At 39.6% G+C, this 23,743-nt stretch overlaps 1 protein-coding gene and 1 long non-coding RNA gene across 4 annotated transcripts; one reads left to right on the forward strand and one right to left on the reverse strand.

Annotated features, from left to right (window-relative positions):
* Window positions 1-5,577: 5,577 nt before the first annotated feature.
* LOC125612516 lies at window positions 5,578-12,002 on the reverse strand. Its single transcript, XR_007342941.1, has 2 exons — window positions 10,452-12,002; window positions 5,578-5,891 (listed from the first exon to the last, which is right to left on the reverse strand). It is a non-coding gene; the product is annotated as an uncharacterized LOC125612516 (long non-coding RNA).
* A 69-nt stretch (window positions 12,003-12,071) lies between these two features.
* Window positions 12,072-22,041, forward strand: LOC107148490 (N-acetylneuraminic acid phosphatase). 3 transcript variants are annotated; one of them, XM_048790404.1, is made up of 4 exons: window positions 12,086-12,307; window positions 12,869-12,938; window positions 13,050-13,147; window positions 19,282-22,041. In XM_048790404.1, exons 1-4 carry the CDS (start codon window positions 12,218-12,220, stop codon window positions 19,936-19,938), a joined length of 915 nt encoding a protein of 304 aa, XP_048646361.1. In that variant the 5' UTR covers window positions 12,086-12,217; the 3' UTR covers window positions 19,939-22,041. The 3 variants fall into 3 exon arrangements, 2 of the variants coding, with proteins under 2 accessions (XP_048646361.1, XP_015348645.1); XR_001504274.2 differs by lacking the exon at window positions 12,869-12,938 and having other exon boundaries at window positions 12,072-12,307; window positions 19,282-19,726; XM_015493159.2 differs by lacking the exons at window positions 12,869-12,938; window positions 13,050-13,147 and having other exon boundaries at window positions 12,090-12,307.
* The last annotated feature ends 1,702 nt before the right edge of the window (window positions 22,042-23,743 follow it).

Here is a 23,743-nt window from a genome sequence, read left to right on the forward strand (position 1 = left end):
AAAGTTTAAGTTCTTATTTTCCTATTCAAATTCCTCTAATTTCTTTCTCTAATTGCTCTAGCTAGAGTTTCAAGGACTATGTTAAATAGAAATGGTAAAAGAGGGCATCCTGTCTTGTTCCAATGTTTAGAGGGAATGCTTTCAATTCTCCATTTCTTTTTTTTTAATTTATTTATTTTATAAATAAGGCTGAAAGTTTTTTGTTTTTTTTTAAGAGAGAGAGAGAATTTTTTAATATTTTTTTTTTAGTTCTCGGCGGACACAACATCTTTGTTTGTATGTGGTGCTGAGGATTGAACCCGGGCTGCACGCATGCCAGGCCAGCGCCCTACCGCTTGAGCCACATCCCCATTTCTAATGATGTTAGCCTTGGGCTTAGCATAGATAGCTTTTACAATGTTGAGCTATGTTCCTGCTATCCCTACTTTTTCTAGTGTTTTGAATATTAAGGTGTGCTGTAATATATTAAATGCTTTTTCTACATTTATTGAGATGATCATATAATTCTTATTTTTAAGTCTATTGATGTGATGTTTGTTTACTGATTTTCATATTTGAACCTGTTGGGGCCACGAGTTGGAAAGCAGCCTACATTGCCTATGTGAGGGGCTCTCAGGGTTCACCACACTGAATCCAGATGTTGTGGTTAGCATACTAACCATGCTCAGCCCTATCACCATGGTAACCTGGCTTCCCTCAGGTGCACAGCATGTTCCTTCCCTTCTGCTTTTCTGCCACTGACCCGTTAGCCCATTGGTTGCTGCTTATAAATGTGTTTCTAGCTCATTGGATTATGATAACCCTCAGCTAATTTGCCCAGTAATAGGCTATGCATAAAAGACTTGCCTATGCAATAATAAAGTGGATCAAGTTCTCTAAAACTGGTCTCTGAAGGTCTCTTTTTGACTGTTGCCAACACCCTCCTCAGCTGTTTGGTGGGTTTCAGCGGGACTGAGTAAGCCCACATGAGCCAACTTTGCATCCCTGGGATGAACCCTACTTGATCATGGTGCACTGTTTCTAATGTGTTTTTGTATGTGATTTTCCAGAATTTTATTGAGAAATTTTGCATCTATGTTCATCAGGGATATCGGTCTGAAGTTTTCTTTCCTTGATATGTCTTTGGTTTTGGTGTCAGGTTGATACTAGCCTCATAAAGTGCACTCAGCTCTGATATTCACGTCCACCGAGAGCTGGCGAGAACGGTTTTGAGTTATCACAGCTGGGTAGAGGGGGTGCTGGGAATCACACACCTGTTCAGATACTCATCGCACTGTCAGCTACACCCGCCAAAAGTTGATGAGTAGATTTTCCAAGATGGCGACCACCATTTCCTCAATGGGGTGTCCGATGAGGTGGAGGGAGCTAGGCTGTTACTACACTATGTCCAGAATTCGGTCCTCGGTCTAGTGCCCTGCAGGGACCCAGGTCAGAGTCTGGCGCGCCCCAGCCTGAAAGGATCTATAACCCTGAGTCTGGGCGCTGCCAGATCTTCCTCCACCCGTGTGCCTCTATTGAATTTTTTAATTTCGTTTTTTGTTTCCTTAATTTCAAGGACTTCTCTTTGTTGTTTGTTTGTTTGTTTCAGAATCTCTATCTCTTTATTAAAATGATCTTTTGCTACCTGTATTTGTTCTCTTAAGCCATATTTTTCTTTACAGATCAGTTTAACTATGTATATTCTGAAATCCTTCTTTGACATCTCTATTCTGTTGTCAATAGATTTTATACTGTGACATCGTGGTTTGTTTAATTCTGTGCATGTACAAGAATGTAACAACAAATACCACTATTATGTATAATTACAATGCACCAATATACATATACATAAACATTTTTAAAATAAATTTAAATTTAAAAATAAAAATAATTTTTTAAAAGATGGTTGAAAACTAAAGGAAAAAGAGACTATTAGGTTTTTCAAACACAAATATTATAAATTTGTTTTTATTTATGCTTTCTTATTGCTTTCTACAACACATCTATTTTATTTTTGTTAAATGATACAAAAAACATAATTATTAATGGAGTACATATTTTTTTTAATTTTTTTTTTGTAGTTGTAGATGGATACAATAGCTTTATTCATTTATTTATTTATTGTGGTGTTGAGAATCGAACCTAGTGCCTCACACATGCCAGGCAGGTACTCTAACACTCAGCCATAACCCCAGCCCTGGAGTACATAAATATTAATGGAAATGAAAATATTTGGTATCTGTATACATTGTGTAATATTTAAATCAGGTTAAACATATTTACCTCATGAGAATTTTTAGAAGGACAGCTGTGCATGGTTGAGAACAAAGTCCTCAGATATACATTTTAAAAATTAAATCAACCTAAAGAATCAATCTAAAAAATAAAATTAAATGAATAGCAGTTTCTGTAGTGTAACTTCAGCACTTTTAATATAAAAATCCTAACCTGGGATAGTGGCACAAGACTGTTAATCCCAGTAATGCAGGAGGCTGAGAGAGGAGGATTGCAAATTTGAGGCCAGCCTCAGCAATTTAGCAAGACCCTGTCTCAAAACTAAAATAAAAATGGCTGGGAATGTAGCAAAATGGTGGAGCACCCCTGGATTAAAACCCATTACAGAAAAAGAAAGATAACAATGCTCTTTTAAGAAGGACAGATATTTTCTTATATTGTTATCATTATCCCCTGAATGATTTAGTAAGATATTTGGAGTATAGGGAACAGGGTTTTTAGAGTTCTGAATATAACCAAAAACCCGGGCATGTATATATGTAAAGCCTTGCTCATGGTTAGGGATATTATTGTTATTATTATTATTATTTTTTGGTAACACTGTTGAGAAATCTCAGGAAATTCAGTGTGTTCTGGCCTATGTATTAGTTAGTACAACTAACTGCAACTAAGAAAAGTTCTCTTCATTTGAGCTACATCCTTAGGCTCCAGTTACTGTCTTATTTTCACATCCCACAGATATTTGGGAACTCATTTTACATTTGTAAAAAACCTGTTTTTTTAGGAGAAAAAAATGAATAGATTTCTGCTCTCCAAAACTTGCAATCAAAATTACAGAATATAAGCAGAATGTTAATTTGGGCAGAGGGGTATATTTGACAAGCAAAGTACTTGGGATTATGGAATGAATAAATCATATCTCTTGGAAAAGACAATTTAGTCCTGGAGAACCTCAAATGTAGCTATGGTTAGATGAGTAATTAAGGAAACACAGCCCCCATAATTTATTCCCCTGGACCTACTCTTGAATGAAAATAATGTAAAGGCAGGGAAAAAGAGGATGCCTTTTTCATTCTATTTCTGAGGAAACTGCCCCAGGAAATCTTTGATTTGCAGGTTTGTGTTTTGTTTATCAATGTTGGGTACTGAACCTGGGGTACATGTGAGAAAAGCACCATACCACTGAGTCACACCCAAAACTGGTAGGCAGTTTTGATAAATCAATGTGAATCTCATGATCCTCAATGAGCAGAAAAAAAATTATTATTTACATTTTTAAGTCTACATACTATTCCATCCCATGGATCTATCAATTTTCTATATATAGTTTCTGTCTTAGTCCATTTTTTTGTTGCTCTAATAAAGTGCCTAAAGATGGATATTTTTTATTTACTTATTTATTACAGTATCAGGAATTGAACCCAGGGGTGCTTGACTACTGAGTCACATCCCAAGACTTTTTATTTTTTAAGACAGAGTCTAAGTTGCTTAGGGCCTCACTAAGTTGCTGAAGCTGGCTTTAAGCTTGCAATCCTCCTGCCTCAGATTCCTGAGCAGCTGGGATCATAGGCATGTGCTACCATGCCCAGGAATACTTTGTTTTCTTAAGGGGCTTATGTTATTCACCATTCTGGATTTTAAGATTATGGCACCTGGTGAGGATCTCACCCTGCTTGGCTCTGGTGAGGGTCTCATCATGTATGGAAACAGAGGAGTACATGCAAAAGAAGCAAGCTGTCCTGTAAGAAGGATGCAGGGGAATTACAAGACTCATACCACGAGGGAACTGATCCACTTTCATGAGACCTGGCCCTGGCCTTCAAGAGAGCATTAATCCATTCATGAAGGTGGAGCCCCTATAATGTGATTAGCTTCCAGTAAGCCCCACCTCTAAATGTTTCACCACTTCAACACTAATACACTAGGGACTAAACTTCTAGCACATGAATCTTTGGGGTACAAAGCATATGCAAACCATATCGATCCTGAGATAGGGATGTAGGACTCAGAGAAATACTGAATCTTAAAGGAAATGCCCACTAGAGATACAGAAAGCACAGTTGTAAGTCTTGAGCAACATGCCCTGTAAAATTAGAGAAATACACAAGCATAGGGAAAACTGGCTCCACCTTCAGTCTGTTCCCTGTTATAGCCCTTCTATAAATATTGAATCCCCAGCCCAAGGCATGGCTTTTCACTCTCAAGATAGCACTCATTCTCCATTGCATGTGTGTCTAGCTTCCCAAATAAATATGTTGCCACATTTTCCTGGCTTGTGCTGAAATTATTTTCCATTAGGTATGCCAAAAAACCCAGTGATTCTGAGTTGAGTTCCCCCTCTCCTCTGGGAACTCCTAGGACCCTTCTCCTGAGACATGTCTTCTCCCATGACAGCCCTTGGGGGTTCCCAAGGTTCTATCTTTTCTCTTTGCATTGTAAATGAAAACATTCTAGTATCTGTTATGAGATTAGAATTTTGGAAGTGTGTCCAAGGGTAAATTCCTAGCAGTGGAAATGTTTATCCAAATGATAAAGATTACCAAATTATTCTCAAAGAAGTGTATACTGATTTACACTCACTCAACTGTAACAGGGGTCCACTTCATGCTTTGAACATAATCCTGACTGCTCTGCCCCTGCAGCTTATTTTAAAATGGACATTTTTTCCTTTCTCTTCTCCCTCTCCCTAATCATGAGGCAAGCAAGATTAACTTCTTCCCATCCTAAGCCAGCTACCTTTCCTTGAGCACACAGCCATGGGAATGAAGTAATTCAGACTTCAGGACTTATGCCAGAAGACTTAAGAAACAACTCTCTCTCAAGGCTACGAGTGCATTATGACCCAACAGGGCACTGCAGGAACATAGCCTTTGAATCACCTCTTTAAAAGTCCCCTGTTCCCCCGATAGTTAGAATCACAACTTCTATTTCTCCTTTACTAACAAAGTAATAAAAGTTCTTTTTCCTTTTTCTCAGAATCATGTCCTAATTATCAGATTGGCATTGGAGATAAGAACTGAGTTTTAGTAACACAATCAGTATATAAAAGTGCCTATTTTCATACATGGTCACCAGATCTGGTTGTCAAACATATTGTTGTTTATACCATCTATGAAAAAAATGTGTTATGGTTTGTATATGAGGTGTCCCCCAAAGGCTCATGTGTAAAACAATGGAGAAAGTTTATAGGTAAAATTATTGGGTTATCAAATGTTTTAATCCATTGATAGGGATTAAATGAATGGCAACTCTAGGCAAGCAGGGTGTGGCTGGAGGTGGGAACCTGGGGTCATGCCTTTAGGGTATAATATTTTGTCCTTGTGAACAAAGTTCCCTCTCTCTGCTTCCTGGTGTCATATCCCCAGCTGCTTCTCTCAAATCATACTATTCTGCCATAATGGTCTGCCTCAATTCAGGTTTCAAAGACTGAAGGCAGCCATCTGTGGACTGAGACCTCTGAAACAGTGAGCCCTCAAATAAACTTTTTCTCTTCTAATAGTTCTTGTCAGGTCTTTTGTTCATGGCAGCAAAGATGACTAAAACAGAAAGTGGTATCAAGAGTGGGGTTGCGGGCTGGGGATGTGGCTCAAGCAGTAGCGCGCTCGCCTGGCATGCGTGCGGCCTGGGTTCGATCCTCAGCACCACGTACAAACAAAGATGCTGTGTCCGCCGAAAAACTAAAAAAAAATAAATAAATATTTAAAAAATTCTCTCTCTCTCTCTCTTTCTCTCTCTCCCTCTCCTCTTAAAAAAAAAAAANAAAAAAAAAAAAAAAAAAAAAAAGAGTGGGGTTGCATCATTTATCCCTCTTGGACTGAGCAGCTACCGGTTCCTCCAGCTCTCCAGCCTGCAGATGGCCACTGTGGGACTATTCAGCTTCTGATAATGTATGCCAATCTAATAAATCCTCTTTATGTCACATATATATGTATATATACATATGTATGTATAATATATATATATATATATATATTTTTTTTTTCTGTTGGTTTTGTTCCTGTAGAGAATCCTAATACAAATAAATGATACCTTATTACAGTTTATATTTGCATTTCTTAAAATATGAGACTTACCAACTTTAAAATATTAGTTGGCTGAATTTATTTTTCTATACTCTCACCAAGCTGACTCTCAAGAATTTAGTGAATATATAATCTATATCACTGTATGTAAAGTCTCAAAAGTGAATAATAAACTCAAAGGTGTTACAGGGCTGGGGCCTTCAGTGAAACTGAGGCAACACAAAGGCCCAACCTTCACCACAATTCTTGTGAGCAGGTCAGAAAGATTTCAGACATTTTGCTCAAAGTAACAGTTATTTATTAGAAAAGACAGGAAAGAGAAAAGGGGAATACTCTCAAGGAAGAGAGTGGGCACTCAGAGATGAGAGGAAGAACATACTGCCCCTCATGCCCTTCAGTTTTATTGGAAGTTCAATGGAACTTTCCAGAGTCCCACCTAAGTCCACCTTCTGACAGCAGAAGAACTGCATGGAATGCCTCAAAAAGAGAATGGTATAGTTCTCAGAGTTGTTTATGAGAAAATTGAGTGCACCTGTTTTTTTGTCTCAATTCCCATCCCCTTAAAGGGTTTATTATCAAGTTTCCCTGCTTTTACCTCAATTTCCTGTCCCCCTTCATCAATTTATTACTCTCTGAATAGCCACCATCAAGCTTTCTTTATGAGGGTCTTGATGTTTTGACTATCAGGGTGATGGGAGTTGTGCCATAATTTCAGTGATGAGGGTAGGTCCCAGACAAGTGATAATGACAACATGATCCACAAACTGGTAGTTTAAAAGGCTGGGGAAGGTTTTAACATACCAAACTCCCATCTTCTAATAGTTCAGATAATATTTTGTCTGTCAGATAAGGCTCCTGTGGTTTTCAGTTACCTTTTAATGGTTTTTTGTTTGTTTGTTTGTTTGTTTACCCTGCTCACCCATTCATGGCTGAGTAGCCACCTAACAAAGGGAATGAATGTAGTTAGGCAGTCCTGGGATGCTCCAATATTGGGAAGTCAGGGAGATGGGGAGGAACTACCAAAGATTATTAAGAGTAATCAGTGAGCAGGGAAGAAACTGGCTATCACACTGCACAATGAACATCACTGGTGGCTTGACAAAAGTTATTTTATTTTAGAGGAGCAGTGTGAGTGAAAAGCTAGCTGGATTTAGTAGATGGAAAAATGGTGAAGATGCAAAGCAGAGAAGGAGAGAATTGCTGAAAAGATGTCCCTAAGGGAATGTAGAGATCTAGTGAACATGGAGAGTTGGCCACAGAGGGAAGTAGAGATAGTTAATTTAAAGTTAACAGCAGTGTGGCTGGACATGGCTGTCAGTAGCTGAGTAGATATGGGAGCCCAAGATTCTCTTCTTGTTGCTTCTATTTCATTCTTATCAAACTACAAATGCCTCACTCTGAGAGGACTTTAAGCCAGAGACAAACCTCTCTTGGGGTCATGGAACCGTACTGAAGGTGGATGGGAAGGGTTAGAAGAGACTTTCTCTAAGGTAGGAAAGGACAGGCTCAACACTGACCATCAGCATTAGCACAACAATGGTACCATTCTGCAGAGTACAAAGTGTGGTACAAGATAGCATTACAGTTTCTATTTTAACTTTGTTTCCAGGTCTAGTGTCATAATTACAAATCTTTTAGATAGACTTGCTTCCTATACAGACCTCCTCTAATTACTATTGTTAATCTGACAAAATGATGTTTAAGTAATGAACTTAGTAACATGAGGTCCATTCAAAATGAGAAGTCTGTCCATTTCACTACCTTAAAATACTACAGGAAATCTCATTATTCCACAAATATTAACTACAATATCCCAAAGCCTCCAGATGTATATATTTTTTCATTGTTGATAGACCTTTATTTGTTTTTACGTGGTGCTGAGAATCGAACCCAGTGCCTCACACATGCCAGACAAGTGAGCTGAGCCCCAGCCCCAGCCCAGATGTGTATATTTTAAAAAAAAATTCTTTTTAGTTGTAGATGGGCACAATATCTTTATTTATTTTTATGTGGTGCTGAGGATTGAATTCAGTGCCTCACATGTGTGAGGCAGGCACTTTACCACTGATCTACAGCCCCAGCCCCCAGATGTGTGTATTTAGAAAGAATTCTGGCCATTATCTCCCTTCAAGCAGAAAATTGGACTCGTCATGCAATACTATTAGCTGACTTGTCAAAAAAATAAACCTGTCAAATAAGCACCTGTGAAGAGGATTGATTATACAGACTGTTAAAACTTGCCTAAGCTTAGAGTTGTAAATAAATCAATAAATTCTATATATACATAAGAAAATAAAACAGTCCCAATCCTTAAGTTTCACGTGTCCATAGCAATTTTTTCCTAAATTTTCTAACATTTGAGGCAACTACCAAAAGTAACTCCAAATAATGCATTCATAATTGTGCTAACTGCTAATCTAAATGAACACAATTGGTAGGCTATCTCTGCACATCAACAAGGTAACCTAATAGAGGAGTTGTGCTTTTGAAGAACAGAAGTTCTCCTCAGCAACAATAAAATCTCAATTGTGGTTTTCACAAATACAGAAACTGATTACAGTCTGCTGCTGCAGAAAGAATATCTATTAACATGGAGATAACCCAATTAATATATTCTGACCCTTTATAAACATTAATTCTCACACCAGGGGTTCCTGTTTCTGTTTTCCTTGCCTGTAAAGGAACTACCTATGGAAGACTACCTTTGAAGAGGTGCACAAAAGAACGACACAGATACACAGTATAAGTGGGTAGACAGAGGTGGAGTGAAGTCATGAAGAAGGATAGAAGTGAAGTGTCTGCCCCTCCCTCCTGCCAAGTTTATTAACTCAAAAAAAGTTACATATTACCCATCACACCTGACTACACTCTAATCAGTTCCTTTAACCCTGCGTGCTAGCTAACTGAGATAAGGTCCAGGTTAATATAAACACAGACCCTCTTACACCCAAGGATGTTACTATGGAAACCAGGTAGTACACCCTACATAGTTATCTTAAGAGCCTCAGGGGGAAACTGCTAGGCATTCCAATGGTGGGAATCAGGGTGCCAGTTACCGCCCCCCCCCCCCCCCCCCCCCCCCCCCCCCCCCCCCCCCCCCCCCCCCNCCAGTTCCCCCCCCCCCCCCCCGGGAGTTTGCTCACAGGGGGAACACTTCTCTATTTCCACAGTCAGAATATCTACACTTGCCTTACTCCCAAAGTTTCTCACCCTTGAGACAGCTCACATTCTTCTTTGAATGTGCTTTTGCTTTCAATATACCTCTTTTTGTTTTTAACTGGCACACTGTGAGAATGGCCTTAGGCTTGAGCCTAAGCAACTCCATTTTAAAAACTCCAGTTTGAAACCTGCAGTCTCACCAGGCACATCCAACAGATCCCTCCAGTATGGCCTCAAACAAGTTATTTCCCCTCACCTAGATAAATAGAGTGAAGCCTCTGGCAGGCTGTCCTCACCAAATAAAAGGGAAAAGCGAGAAGATCAGGGTGGAGACCACAAGATCAGATGTTTCTGATCCCAGGGTAAATGATGTCATGGAGAAATCCGGTGGTAGTTAAGGATTGAAATGGGGGTTGAAAGCCTCAAAATTTAATATAAATAATAGAGCTAATGAACAGGGATCAGCCAGCCAAAATAAGGATGCACTCGAGCTGGAGAGCCTGATGAGGATCTGGACTGATATCCCATCACTTGTCAACGTTTCCTAATTCTTTGCATGATTCTCACCGCTCTCAAACTCTACCGTCTGTCTGGACCTTGATGAGAGCTACAACTTCTCCCTACGACCCTCTCCTCAACCGGTTGTCCACTCCATGCCAGGAAAAGCCTGCCTTTGTTCCAGACCTGATCACCATGGTCTGAGTGAGTGTGCATCTGCTGGACTTAAAGCCTTAAGACTTTTGATCTGACATTTGAACTTAGCATGCAGAGGAAATGTCTGTCACTAGCCTGTCATGATTAACTGTGTTTTGCAATGCTTAGAATTAATCTAGAATTGTTTGCTGTGAATTGATTATGTCTATTGCAGTGCCTAGCATTAAGGATTGTTGTTTTCTTGATTAAGAATCTATAGTGAAATTGTATTGAGTGATTTGAGGGAATAAAGCATTGAAAGGGGCAGAAGCACATGGACATTCTTTATATCTCCCCTCGACTACATGCGTCGCAATTTTGCCCCCTCATACACACGTTTAAATTATTTTCTATTATATGTACCAAGAACCCCAGTGGTCCAGAGTCAATTTCCTCCTTCTCTCTGGGAACTCCTCAGATCCTTCTTCAGAGACATTTCTTCTCCATCTCAATGGCAACATTTTTCTGCAAAAGACTAAACAATAAATATTTTAGGCCTTGCAACCATATGATGATACTTATGACTACTCAACTCTACTGTTGTACAGTAAAATCAGTAAAAGACAATATAAAAATAAATGTGTTGCATTCCAATTATTAAAAATCTGAGATGAGTTAAACTTATTTCAGCATGAAAAAGGTTCTAGGACCAAGCAACATTCCAGATGAAAGCTGGTTCCAAATAGAATACCCCACTGCACATGTATAAGCTATATTTATAGTTTAAAGTGAAAAGAAAATGACAGAGGAAAAAAAAAACTTGATTGGCCAGAGGTCCCACTGCTAATCAACTGAGACTCAACTGCCTAGTAACAAAATTTGTTTATATATCAAGATAAGATACTGTTCACTATATATATAGAAGCCACTCTGGGGAGAACTTTATCATTCCAGCATGGAGACTGATTTGGGCCAAACTCAATTGAACACACACAAATTTTGAACAATAAAACTTAAATACCATGTAATTTTCACCTATCAGGAAATACTCATTTTTTGATTTCTTTTCCCAATCATTTGACAGTGTAAAAACACTCCTAGCTCACAAAATCAGTGGGTCAGGCCTCATTTACTTAGTTGCCCTGATCTACCTGATAACTTCTAGTCACTGATGATAACAGCATTATCCAAACTTCAGAAAAGTTACCCAAGAAAGACAAAATGTTAGAAACTGGTTTCAAGATCTTGTTCTACTTCCAGAAGACAAATCTTGATTTCGCCTTTCTGGGATTTTAACAGACTGTCTGGGTCCCTTAACCTCTTGTTATACCAGAAAACCATCCAATTGAAAGGTATGGAGAAACCCAAGATGCAAGATCTCAGGAAAAGCAATCAAGATGGGCAAAACTTCAGGCAGACACTACAGTGCCCCCTAGATCTTCAGGCACAGTTGTCAACCAAAGGCTCAAAAATATGCTGGTGCGGGCTTCAGCTACAATGAGGCTACCATTCTGAGTGAGGTAGACATCAAGGTGCAATGTGGCCGGGATCCGATCTAGTAGAAAGCAGCGCCTACAACCAGCTGTTCGGTGAGATTTGAAAACAAGGGCCGTCACAGCTTTGCACTCCTCTTGAGCTCCTGCTGCTGACAATTACCCGTTCTGTAACCACGAAGCGAGGACACTAAGACTGACCCTTACACCCAGACTTAGGGTCATCAAGGACCGCCAATATTTTGGAGCTGCCTGAGGCTCCCAGCACAGAAGCATGCCGCCCAACAGAGAAGCCAGCTTCTCAGTCTCCCTCCCGGGGGCTGGACAGCGCAGAAAACCTTTCCGTGGCAGTTAAGACGTCCTCCTGGCGCAGGGGGCACAAAAGCGAGAAAACAGACAAGCGAAAATAAACCAAAATGACGAAAACCGCGCTTCTCGTCACAGTGACGTGGAAGTCTTAAGGCCCAAGCTATAAACCCGAAATTCGAAATCTCGCGGGATCTTGCCATTCTCTGACGCTCAGAAATTGCGACATCTCACAGAAGTTTCAGAGGCTACTACAGGCGATTGCTGTGGCTCAGCGCAGCGCGGGAGGGTCAGGTGACCTAAAGGCTCCGCCCATGTCTTTCCTCACCGGTCCGTCTCACGCCTGCGCGGGCAAAGGAGACTTGGCGCGTGGCTTGGGCTGCCGGCGCTATGGGGCTGACCCGCGTGCGGGCTATTTTCTTTGACCTGGACAACACACTCATCGACACGGCCGGGGCGAGCAAGAGAGGCATGTTGGAGGTAACGTCCTGGCTCCCTTGGCTCTTCTCCAGACTCAGCACGCCCCAACCCCGTACTGCGCGGGTCCCCCAGTGCCCACTTCCCAGACCCAGGAAGCACTGGCCGCACTCGTCCTTGGAGACTTCAGTAGCTCTCTGGGGGCTGGAAAGACCTGGGAAAGGGCGAGCGGGCTGGGGGTCTCGGCTGGGAGGGGACTGCCTTCCCCGACCCCAGTCCATAGGCTCAGGGAACTGGCTTCTTGCAGACGGTTCCTGCTCAGGGGACCCGGAAGCATGTCCTTAAAACTGCCACGATAGTGGAACCGCCCACAAACGCAGGTAGATGGTCACCGTGCCACTGTACACCCGTGCTGAGCCAGGTAGAGTTTGGACAGTTCAGACTATGCGCACATGCATCTGAGCTTAGTGGCGGGTCTTTCGGGAGGGACATTTCCCCCAACTTCGTCTTCAGTGGACTTAGAAGAGAATCATTGAAGGCAGCCCCAATTTTTGACCCAAGAAGTTACGTAAGTATCAGAGGTGAACCCCGATTTGAAGCTGCATCTGAGAATTTTTTCTGCAGAACTCGCTTCTGGCTTTCCTGATCTGCTCAGATTTCCCAAGGAGACACTGCAAAAATCCGTGCTGCCCCGGTGAGGTATTGCTCAGCAGCATCCTCTCCGTGTACCTACAAATGCTGTTGCAGACCTTCCCGGCGTTTTCCAGCCCCTAATCCACCCTTGCTTTCCTTCCTCTACCTTCAGCTTCAAGGAGAAATCGAAGGATTATCAGATGTGAAAAAACCCACTTTCAAAAGCCAATCCTTTCAACTCTGAATGTCCCGTCCTTCATACTTCATCAGGTAGATTCCGTCTCCCTGGATCTTCAGCTTCTTCATCCTTTTTTTACCCCCTTGTTCATTCCACTCGTGCTGCATGTTCGTAGTCTTTTTTTGTGTGTTTTTTTAAAAAATGAAAAAGAACACCTCCCTTGGACTCTTTCTATAGTATATATTGCCTATCTCTCTCAGCCATGGTTTTAGAGAAATCTATGCCCCTGATTTCCTTGTCTCTATCTCCTATGTATTCCTAAATCCATTGCAAGGTAGCTTCTGTCTCTAGCTCTAGAATGAAATAGATGTGCCAGGTAATTGGGCCTATCCCCACAGTGCCAGAGTCACTGGATATTTTGAATGTATTTTTTATTTGTTTGTTTGTTTAATGGTGCTAGGGATCTACTCCATGGCCTTGGCACATGCTACACAAATGCTCTACCACTATACTACATCCCTAGCCCTTTGAATCCGTCTTAATGCCTTTATTGAGGCCTTCCATACTATTTATTGTTCCTTTCATCTTCATGCCTTTGACCTTGACCTCAAGGACACATCTCTGTGCTACATTGCCTCCAGTAATCCTAAGTGCCAACAGTACATATTTTTTTAGAGAGAGAGAAGAGAATTTTTTAATATTTATTTTTCAGTTTTCAGTGAACACAACATCTTTATTTTATTTTATGTGGTGCTGAGGATGGAACCCAGCGCCCCGCGCATGCCAGGCGAGCACATTACCGCTTGAGCCACATCCCCAGCCCAACAGTACATATTTTTCTATGTGTTCTTAACAAGCTAAGACCAGTATGTTGCAATTAAATTCTTGTTTTAGGCCAGTTTTTGCTAATAGGACAAGAGTTCAAGCTTTGAAATCAAATATTTGCGTTAATAACTGTCAGGTAAGTTTAATACAATGCATGGGAAGTACAGAGCATCCAGTGTTTTACTCAGTGAATTGTACCACCATGTACCCTAACTTCTACCCCAATGCATATCCCCCTTGCCATTATTTTAGTTACAGCTAGACTCATCTCTCATCTAGACTGTTGATGTGATCTTGTCTCCAGGCTGGCCACATCTAGTTGATCCTCCGTGTTCCTGTCACAGAGATTTCTAAAGCAAAAATTAGAAGTAGAACCAGATGCAGTGGAACATGCATGTGGTCCCAGCTACTCAGGTGACTGAGGCAGGAGGATCACTTAGTCCAGGAGTTTGAGACCAGCCTGGGCAACATAGTAAGACTCTGTCACATACACACACAAAAAAATTAGACTATATTTCTTCCTACTCTGTCACTTTCACTTGTATATCAGTACCATATTTTGTTTTTCAGATATCTCTTACTGCAGCTATTAATAGATGTTAATTTTTGCAGCTTAGGTTGCCTACAGCTAAATAGTGAACTTTGTTTGACTCATGGTAAATGTTGAATGAATATTGGATTGATGGACAAAAATTTTGATCTAGTCTTAGTTCTGTTACCACTCCCTTTATAAATAACTTATTAACTAAGCAGAGTTGAATGGTGTGAAAACTTTATCATGCAAGGATACATCACTACTCATAAGTGTTGATCTATTCTTAACTAACCCATGTCAGATTTCATAAATCATCACAAATGATTTATGAATCAAAAAACAGGGAAATGTCTGGTCTTTATCTTGGGCTTAGGGAGAAGAAGTAATATACTGACTATATATGTCAGTTTAAATATTTTTTTAATCATCTGAGAAAGGTATTTTTTTAAACATTTTCCGACCTGTTTTTCAGTGTCAATACCCAAGAAGAAGGCTTATACAGAAATGTAGTTTCTCACTTAAACAAAGCAGAAAAATTTTTGTATTTGTGAATTTACTTTTAAGTGATATGACAGAAGACATAATAAATATATTTATAGATGCATTAGAAAAAGTGGAGGAGGAAATTAATTGCAATTTCAAATAGTTTGATCAGATTTGGCCTCATTGGATAGATATTGTGTGAGCAAAGACTTATAAACTAGAAATAACAGAAGGTCTATTTGAAATGCAAGACTGTGTGCAGATAGTCATACTTTGTGGGTGTGTATTTTGTGGGGGAAGGGGGGACATACTAGGGATTGAATTCAGGGGGCACTAGATCACTGAGCCATCTCCCCAGCCCTTTTTTGTATGTTACTTACAGACATGGTCTCACTTCAGTGCTTAGCACCTTGCTAAATTGATGAGGCTGGCTTTGAACAAGCAGTCCTCCTGCTCAGTCTCCCCAGCCACTGGGATTACAGGCATGTGCCACCACTCCTGGTTTATTTTTAAATTCAGTCCCTTCACATCCAAATAATTGGTATTAAGAAAATACTTTTGCCCAGTCATATGATATCAAGTGTTACATGGTTCCCAAACCAGCCCCTCACATAAAATAACAGTTAGCTAAACTCTGGTTTTCGTGATAATAATATTAGTGCTAGATCCAGAGAGCAGGAAGTAGAATAGATTTCCTTTTTATACATATTCTGAAAGACAGCCTTAGAGATTTGAAGTGGATGAGTTTATTTTAATCTATAAACTAATAACCCCCAACTATCATAATAGGTACCTGATGGGCTCATTGTATTTGAATCCTTTATAAATCTGCTTTCCCCATGTATAAAATGTCCTCATCCCTTCAAGTTAAAAATCTTTTCCTCCACCTCCAATTTAATCAAAATTCATAGTCTCAACACAGGTGCTAGGAGAGTTTGTAATGTATACTGATTAAACTTAAGTGTTAGTTCTGTTTGAACTAATATGTAAATGATAAACTGTTCCCTAATGATATTAACATTATTAAAATGCTTCCTCTTGTCCCCAACAAATCTGTGGTTGCTGTGTGACAGGAATGGTGTGTGACTAATGAGAAACTTAATGCAAAGGATGTAATAGGAGAAATTTTGAAACTCAGGGAGCAGTATGCCATGTCTTCACAAATATCTTCCCTTTAAAGTGAGCCAATTCTGTTTTTTCAGAGCCCCAAAGAGTGTGGATTACACATTGCCAATTGTAGTGACAGGTAATTGGATTATTATTGAGAACTCTCTGTTATCTAGCTGTGAATCAGCCATTTGCTCTCTAACACTGTGCAGTCCTAGAAGCCTATGTCCTTTCACTGTGAAGCAAGGGTACTAAAACTAGAAAATGCCCTTTGATCATAGCTTAAGAGTAATTAAGTTATGTTTTCTAGAAAAGATAGTAACATAATCACAGAGGTTGAAAAGGCTTGATTGAAATTTTAACTTGACAGAGCAAAAGTTTTTAAGTATTTTGCCTTCATCTAAAACTCTTATGGCTGGTTGTTTGTTTGTTTTGGTATTAGGGATGAACCCAAGGGCACTTTACCACTGAGCTCTGTTTGCTTTTTAATTTGAGACAGAGTCTCACTAAGTTACTTAGGGCCTTGCTAAGTTGCTAAGGCTGGCCTTGATTCTCCTGTCCCAGCCTCTTGAGTTACTGGGATTACAGGCATGTGCCACTGTACCTGCAACATTTTCTGATAAGCCAAATAGTCTGAATTTTTTTCTTTGTCATAAGGGACTCTCATATGCTTGAGGGAAAAACAATGTATGTTTTATCTTTTTTTCCTTTTCAATAGGTGAAGCAGGTTTCTGGTGTGAATAGCATGCCACTTGTTCCTTGTGTAGTTTAGAATAATACATTTTTTACTTTTTAGACTGCTTTGCTTGGATTTTGTTTGGTTGGTTTGGTTTTTTATTTTTTGCAGTGTTGGGAATCAAACCCAGGGCTTCATGCGTTCTAGGTACATGTTCTACCACTGAGCTACACACCTACCCCATCACAGCAGACACTTTTTAATCCCAGCCAGGTACATTGCATTTATTTCCAAAGATACCACCCACCCCAGTTGCCCTGCATGGTCAACTTTTGTCAGAGGCATACCCTGAGACAGGAACTTCAGGTGCAGGTATTCATTTGGGAGTTGATCCCAGGAAGCACTCTAAGGCTGTGGAAAAGTAAGACAGGTAGGAAAAGGAATCTAAAGCAGGTGATTAATGAGCAGGTTTCTATTTGTGTGAGTAGTGGGGGATGTCTGGGAGGCAGTATACAGAATACAGTTGTCCTTCCCAAGGAAAAAAAAAGCACGGGGCTGGGGAATGTGGCTCAAGCAGTAGCATGTTCGCCTGGCATGCGTGCGGCCCAGGTTCGATCCTCAGCACCACATACAAACAAAGATGTTGTGTCCGCTGAAAACTAAAAAATATTAAAAAATTCTCCCCCCCCCTTTAAAAAAAAAGAAAAGAAAGAAAAAAAAAGCAGTGATATTTATCCAACAATTTTAGTCCCTCCTTGGTTGAGGGTTGCTCCATGGCAACTCTTCAGCTGCAGACTGGGCATGTATGTGTCTGAGGCCAAATAAAGTCTGTAAGCAAAGAAGCATGAAGACTTGCAGTATGAAGGCATTGGCATATATGGGAACAGCAGGTGCCAAGGAGTTTTAGGCAGCATCCACTACAGCATGGGTTTCTAGGCCTTTTATGAAATGGTTTCAGATGGCCTCTACAGCCTCGTCTCTTAGCATCCTTCCTCAGACACCTCCCATTTTGGCTCAACTCAGCTTGCCTTTTCTAGATAAAAAATGTTTGAGCCAGACACAGTGGCACATGCCTCTAATCTCAGCAGCTCTGGAGACTGAGGCAGGAGGATGGTGAGTTCAAAGTGAGCCTCAACAACTGAGCAAGGCACTAAGCAATTCAGCAAGATCCTGTCTCTAAATAAAATATTAAAAAGGACTGAGGATATGGCTCAGGGGTTAAGCGCCTCTGGGTTCAATTCCTGGTACCAAAAAAAAAAAAAAATCCAAGCTCTTGGCCTCATTCCTTCTGTCTAGAATGATTTGAATCCTTCTCCCATAACTACCTTATCTGCATGGTAACACCTTCATTTAAATGTGACTTCCTCTGCCAAGACTTATCCAACTACCCTTAACAATTAGTTCAATTTTTTCCCCCATCATGCTGGTCCACTCAACTGTCACAGCACTTAACCCAGCATTTACAGTGATTGTGTGCCTGCTTTTCCATATCAGAACAAGAGAGCTGGTCTCCAGGGTCTAAGACATAATGTCAAGGCTAGTGTTTGGGCTTTGGAAGTAGGTAAATGTGGATTAACATAGCTTGGGCAACTTTTTAACAGTTCTACACTTCCATTGCCTAATGTTAAAAAGGGAATTCCCTTGTACAGTTGTAGAAAGGGATAGAAGTAATGTTATGTGTATCTCTAGTAATAATGTTTGCCATGTTAGGGTTCGTAGTAAATGTTAAAAGATAGTCCAAGTGGATAAGAATATAGAGCAATAAGCTTGCGCTTGTAGCTTAGTAGTAGAGCACTTGCTTGTCATAACCAAGGCATTGGATTCAATGCCCAACACTGCAAAAAAAGAAAAAAAAATGAAATGGCTGTAGATAAGAAAAAGTTAGACAAACTAGCATTAGTTTTTCTGGGAAGAATCTAAACAATGCTTGTCAGAAAATAAGCACAAGTTTTATTTTCCCGTTGTTGTGACCAAAATGAAAGGTGATAGACTTAAAATTGCAAAATAAATGAAGGCTGTGTGTGAAAAAATCTTAGAATGGAAATTTTTTTAAGGTTATATCTTTTCAAGATGAAGCAGTGGAAGTTTAGAACTGTTAAAAACTCACCTAAGTTGGGCGTGGTGGCACACACCTGTAATTCCAGCAGCTTGAGGAGACTAAGACAAGGGGATCACAAATTCAGGTTCCAGCCATTGCAACTTAGCAAGGCCCAAAGCCTATTTGCAAGATCCTATCTCAAAATAAAAAAATTTTTTAAAAGACTGGGGATGTTGCTCAGTGGTTAAGCACCCCTGGGTTCAATCCCTGGTACCAAAAGAAAAAATTTTGCCCAAACTGGGATCCAGACCCATATTTGCCTATTTCCAAAGCCACATGCTTATCTTTCTGCTATGTATGCCACACACATAAAGACAGAGAATTAGTTGTCTGGAGAGATAAGAGGTCCTCACTATTTGATGTCTTTAAAAAACTAAGGTCAACTCCACCAGAAATGGTGCAGTAATGGAGCTGCTTCAGAGACTCAGCCACTATAGGACCACAACTTCTAAGGACATTACTGTTACAAAGTGTATTAATGGAGTTATTTTCCTTTGTTTAGGTAATAAAGCTCTTAAAGTCAAAATACCATTATAAAGAAGAGGCTGAAATCATCTGTGACAAAGTTCAAGTTAAACTCAGCAAGGAATGTTTTCATCCTTATAGTACATGCATTACAGATCTGAGGACTTCACACTGGGAAGAAGCAATCCAGGAAACAAAAGGTGGCGCAAACAATAGGAAATTGGCTGAAGAATGTTATTTCCTGTGGAAATCTACCCGTTTACAGCATATGACCCTAGCAGAAGACATCAAAGCCATGCTCACTGAACTTCGCAAGGAGGTCCGCCTTCTCTTGTTAACAAATGGTGACAGACAAACACAGAGAGAGAAGATCGATGCCTGTGCCTGTCAGTCCTACTTTGATGCTATTGTTGTAGGTGGAGAACAGAAAGAGGAGAAACCTGCACCTTCCATATTTTATCATTGCTGTGATCTCCTTGGAGTACAGCCTGGGGACTGTGTGATGGTTGGTGACACATTAGAAACTGATATACAAGGAGGCCTCAATGCAGGACTGAAAGCAACAATCTGGATAAACAAAAATGGAATAGCACCACTGACATCATCCCCCATTCCACACTATATAGTTTCTTCTGTACTAGAATTACCTGCTCTCTTACAAAATATAGATGACAAAGTCAATATGTCAGCTTAAAGCACATATTACGTTCAGTTCTAAGAATAACTGGACTTAAGATTTAATGACCATTTTGTGAAGGTCCTCCCAACTTTATTGCTTTTGACAACCAACCATTGACTTGTATTTATATCCGAAAATGCAGGTTGCATTAATACAGGTTATTTTCAGGAATATGTAGTCCAGAAAACTTGAGGAAATACATTATTTGTTAGTACGTAACTTGAGATTTTTTAAAAATTATTAATGTTTTAGTATCTTGGTTCCATGATAGCTTATGCATGGATACACAAATGCAGCTTATATGACCTAAAAATAGATATTTTTTAAAAAATAGATATTCCAAAACATGTATAATAGAGATTTATTAGAGTGATTGAATCTGATTCATATGAAGTGTTAAGTCATGCAGATCAAGGCATTTCACAGTGAAATTATTCTGCTATTTTTTAAATAAGTCATATTTTTGCTTCTTCTGGGTGTGTATTTTCTATTATGAATCTAATTTTTCTGCATGAAATTTTTGGGGCTTGTTTTTCTGTGGTGTGTACATGACAGCTCCAGTTTAAAAAAAAAAAAAAAAACTGCTAAAATCAACATGTGGTGCTCTTTTTCCATGCCAATTTCACATGCCAATTTAAAGCAAGCTTGTAACTTTCTTGTAGTCTTTACTGCTTATAGAGCTATTTTTACTATTGTTCCAGGCACACAGTGGAATTGAGGGGACTCAACTTGCTGGGGATAGGTGCAAGTCACATGGCACCAAAAGTCATTTTTCCTCCTGTGGATCTGTAAGGGGAAAATTACCTTCATGTGGCCTAACCAGGTAGTTTCCCTGCCCCCATCTGTTCTCTATTGACTGATTTCACACATACGCTGAAACTAGTAGAAAATAAGGTTTTGCTCTAAACTACTTCCAGGGTGCCATTTTAATACTTGAGTGACTCTTAAAAGTTACCATCTGCCTTAAGTCTGTTATTCACATTTTCAGAAATAATCACTGTTTTGCAAATTTTTGTATCTAATTCAGGGTTCACTTGGATCCTATTAATTCATAGTTCCATGGCAATATATCAGCTGGAAACTAGAAAATTTTCCTAAGCCATGAGACTAGACAGTCTCATAATTCCACTAACTAAACTTGTACTGAAGTGGTAAAGAAAAGAGTGGTTAATAAAGGAAATATTAGGATCGTTTTTGGTAATACGAAAAAAAAAATACTAAAAGTACTAATGTAAAATACTAGGTGGTATATTGGGATTTGCAAAACTGTAACTCAAAGATGGATAATTGAGTTTTTGATTATACCTGAGAACCTAAAAGGCAATTATTTTTTGTCTGCTACTAAGAACCAAATTTTCTGCCTTGTACAAATGTCCTTTTGTGTTTACTTAAGACTCTTGATTGTCCCAGGGTGCTGTTGCTATGAAGCTAAACATCTAAACAGGGTATGTTTGTATTTCCAATATGCCACCATCTGACCTTGATTAAATTTTAGCTATTAGAAGTTGGTAAGTTTGGAGGCTTTTGAAAAAAACAATTATGTGCATGATTTCTCTAATATATTGATTGATGTGTAGTACTAAGGCTCATACTAGCCCACAGGGTGGATGTGGACAGTGTCACATCCATTACTGATTCATCACTCATACATTATGCTAGCCAGTCTCAACAAGATAGCTCATAGAACATTATGTGAGCAATTATTGAAAAATTACCCAGTGGGGACTGGGCACAATGATTCATAATTATAATCCCAGCTACTGGGAAGGCTGAGACAGGAGGATCACAAGTTTTGAGGTCATGTTGGGCAATTCTAGTTAGAACTGTCTCAAAAAGGATTGGGCATACAGCTCAATAGTAGAGTTCCCTGCTCAATACCTAGTATCACAAAAAAAGAAAAGAATCTAGGGGGAAAATTGAGGATTAAGCTATGCAGTACAGCAGTGCAATTTTACATTCCATTTGCACCCTTCCTCTGGGAAGAACTTTGTAGTTTTCTATTTTCTGGGTGGAATGTTACAGAAAGTATTTTAAAATATTGGAATGGAACCATGATTTTATTAGTAGTGTTTTGATTTAGGATAATATTCCTCAAAATTAAACAATGATATAACGGTGGCTTTTTGTTGCCTTTTTTTTCATAGTTTCCCTATAGTGGCACACTCATACAAAGCCAGAAATTCTTAGTTGTCCAGAGCTTTCCAAGTACTATAAGTACAGAGGCCTAGGGTAGACACAGGTAGACACTAACTTGGGCTATCAACAGGTGGAAGTGTTCTGAGTTCACATGCACATCCACTAGTGCACAGCAACTAGATCTGGTTGTAGGGGAGCAGTTAGCTTTATCACTTTCGAACTTGGAAAAAAAAATCCAAATGGCTGCACTCAGGCTGGCAGTTCATGTTAGGTGTCACCTAGGAAGGAGCTCAGCTGAGGCTGCTGGACAGGGTGGCTGGAATTAACCTGACTCTCAAAGTGGACCTGGACCCTCTCCATGAGGCTAACTTGGGCATCCTCTCAACATGGCAGCTGGATTCCAGTAAGGATCATCCCAAGGGAGCAAAACACAATATGTAGATACTTATTAATCTTTGGTTTGCATTATGCAAAAACTAGTCAAAGAAAAATAATTACACCTGTAAACAGGGCAGGTCCTGCTTTGGCCTCTTAGACAGGAAAAGTCCCAAAAGAGATGAGGAAAGATAAGAAGGGAAATGTTTTCACAAAGTGAAGCATGCTGCATTCTGACATATTTTGAGATTGTCATCAATATTTATGATAAATGAGCAACTAAACTCATTTTCTTGTCCAATAGAATTGTACTACAGTTCCATTGCTTTTTAATATCAGTGATTTTTTTAATCACTGAGAAGTCAGAAAAACCACTCATCTTCATTCCTCCAAATGTATTCATCACTCAAAAATTTTTGCATATTTCACAAGTCCACTCCCCACCCAACACATAATATACATGCCTATCTATAGAACTCTCAAAAAAAAAAAAAGGCCTTGTTAATTTCTTGGTTGCTAGCACCATTATTACACTTGCGGAGCTCCTAATAATTAAGAATGTCATCCACAAGTCCTGTGTTATTGGGACCTCCTTGTGAGGATAAAGCTACCAACCTTGAAGTCTGCTCAAAAATGTAACAAAGTATAATAAGTTAATAAAATACTCTAAAAATTCACAGAACTTCACTCAGTATCCAGGAGATGTCATAGAAATATTGACTCTGCTTCTCTAAAAATAGCTCTAAGCCTGGGGTTGTAGCTCTGGTAGAGTATTTGCTTAGCTTGCACAAGATCCTGGATTCAATCCCCAGCACCACGAAAATATATTAACAAAAGCAAAGTTATTGTTATATTTAACTCCTGGGAATGACCAAATTTTGTGGAAGGTCAGTGGCTTCACTCCTTCAATGATTAACAAACACCATGAAGCCAGAGTTGGAAAGAGTAGATAATACCCGGTGCATATTTAGGCTTGGCACCCATCTACAGGCTTTGTATTGACTAAAAATATTAGCTCAAGGGGTTTTTAGAAAATTTCTAACAGCTTCATTGTGCAAATGAGAAAATGAAAACCCTGCTTGATGAAATGGCTCACATTAGGTCCACAGTGGTAAAGTCTGAACCATGCCCCATCCTACTCTGCCCAGGTCTATCAAATTATGTGCTCAACCTAGCACATGTGGTAGATTTTTTTTTTAAATCTGAGGATCACATTTGGGACATAGGTAAGAACTAGAGAACAACTTCACAGGAATTACAAGTTCAACCAGGGTGCTAAACAAGGATGGTACTGAAATTTAACTAAAAT

Source organism: Marmota marmota, unplaced genomic scaffold, assembly GCF_001458135.2.
Source record: "Marmota marmota marmota unplaced genomic scaffold, marMar, whole genome shotgun sequence".
Classification (NCBI taxonomy): domain Eukaryota; kingdom Metazoa; phylum Chordata; class Mammalia; order Rodentia; family Sciuridae; genus Marmota; species Marmota marmota.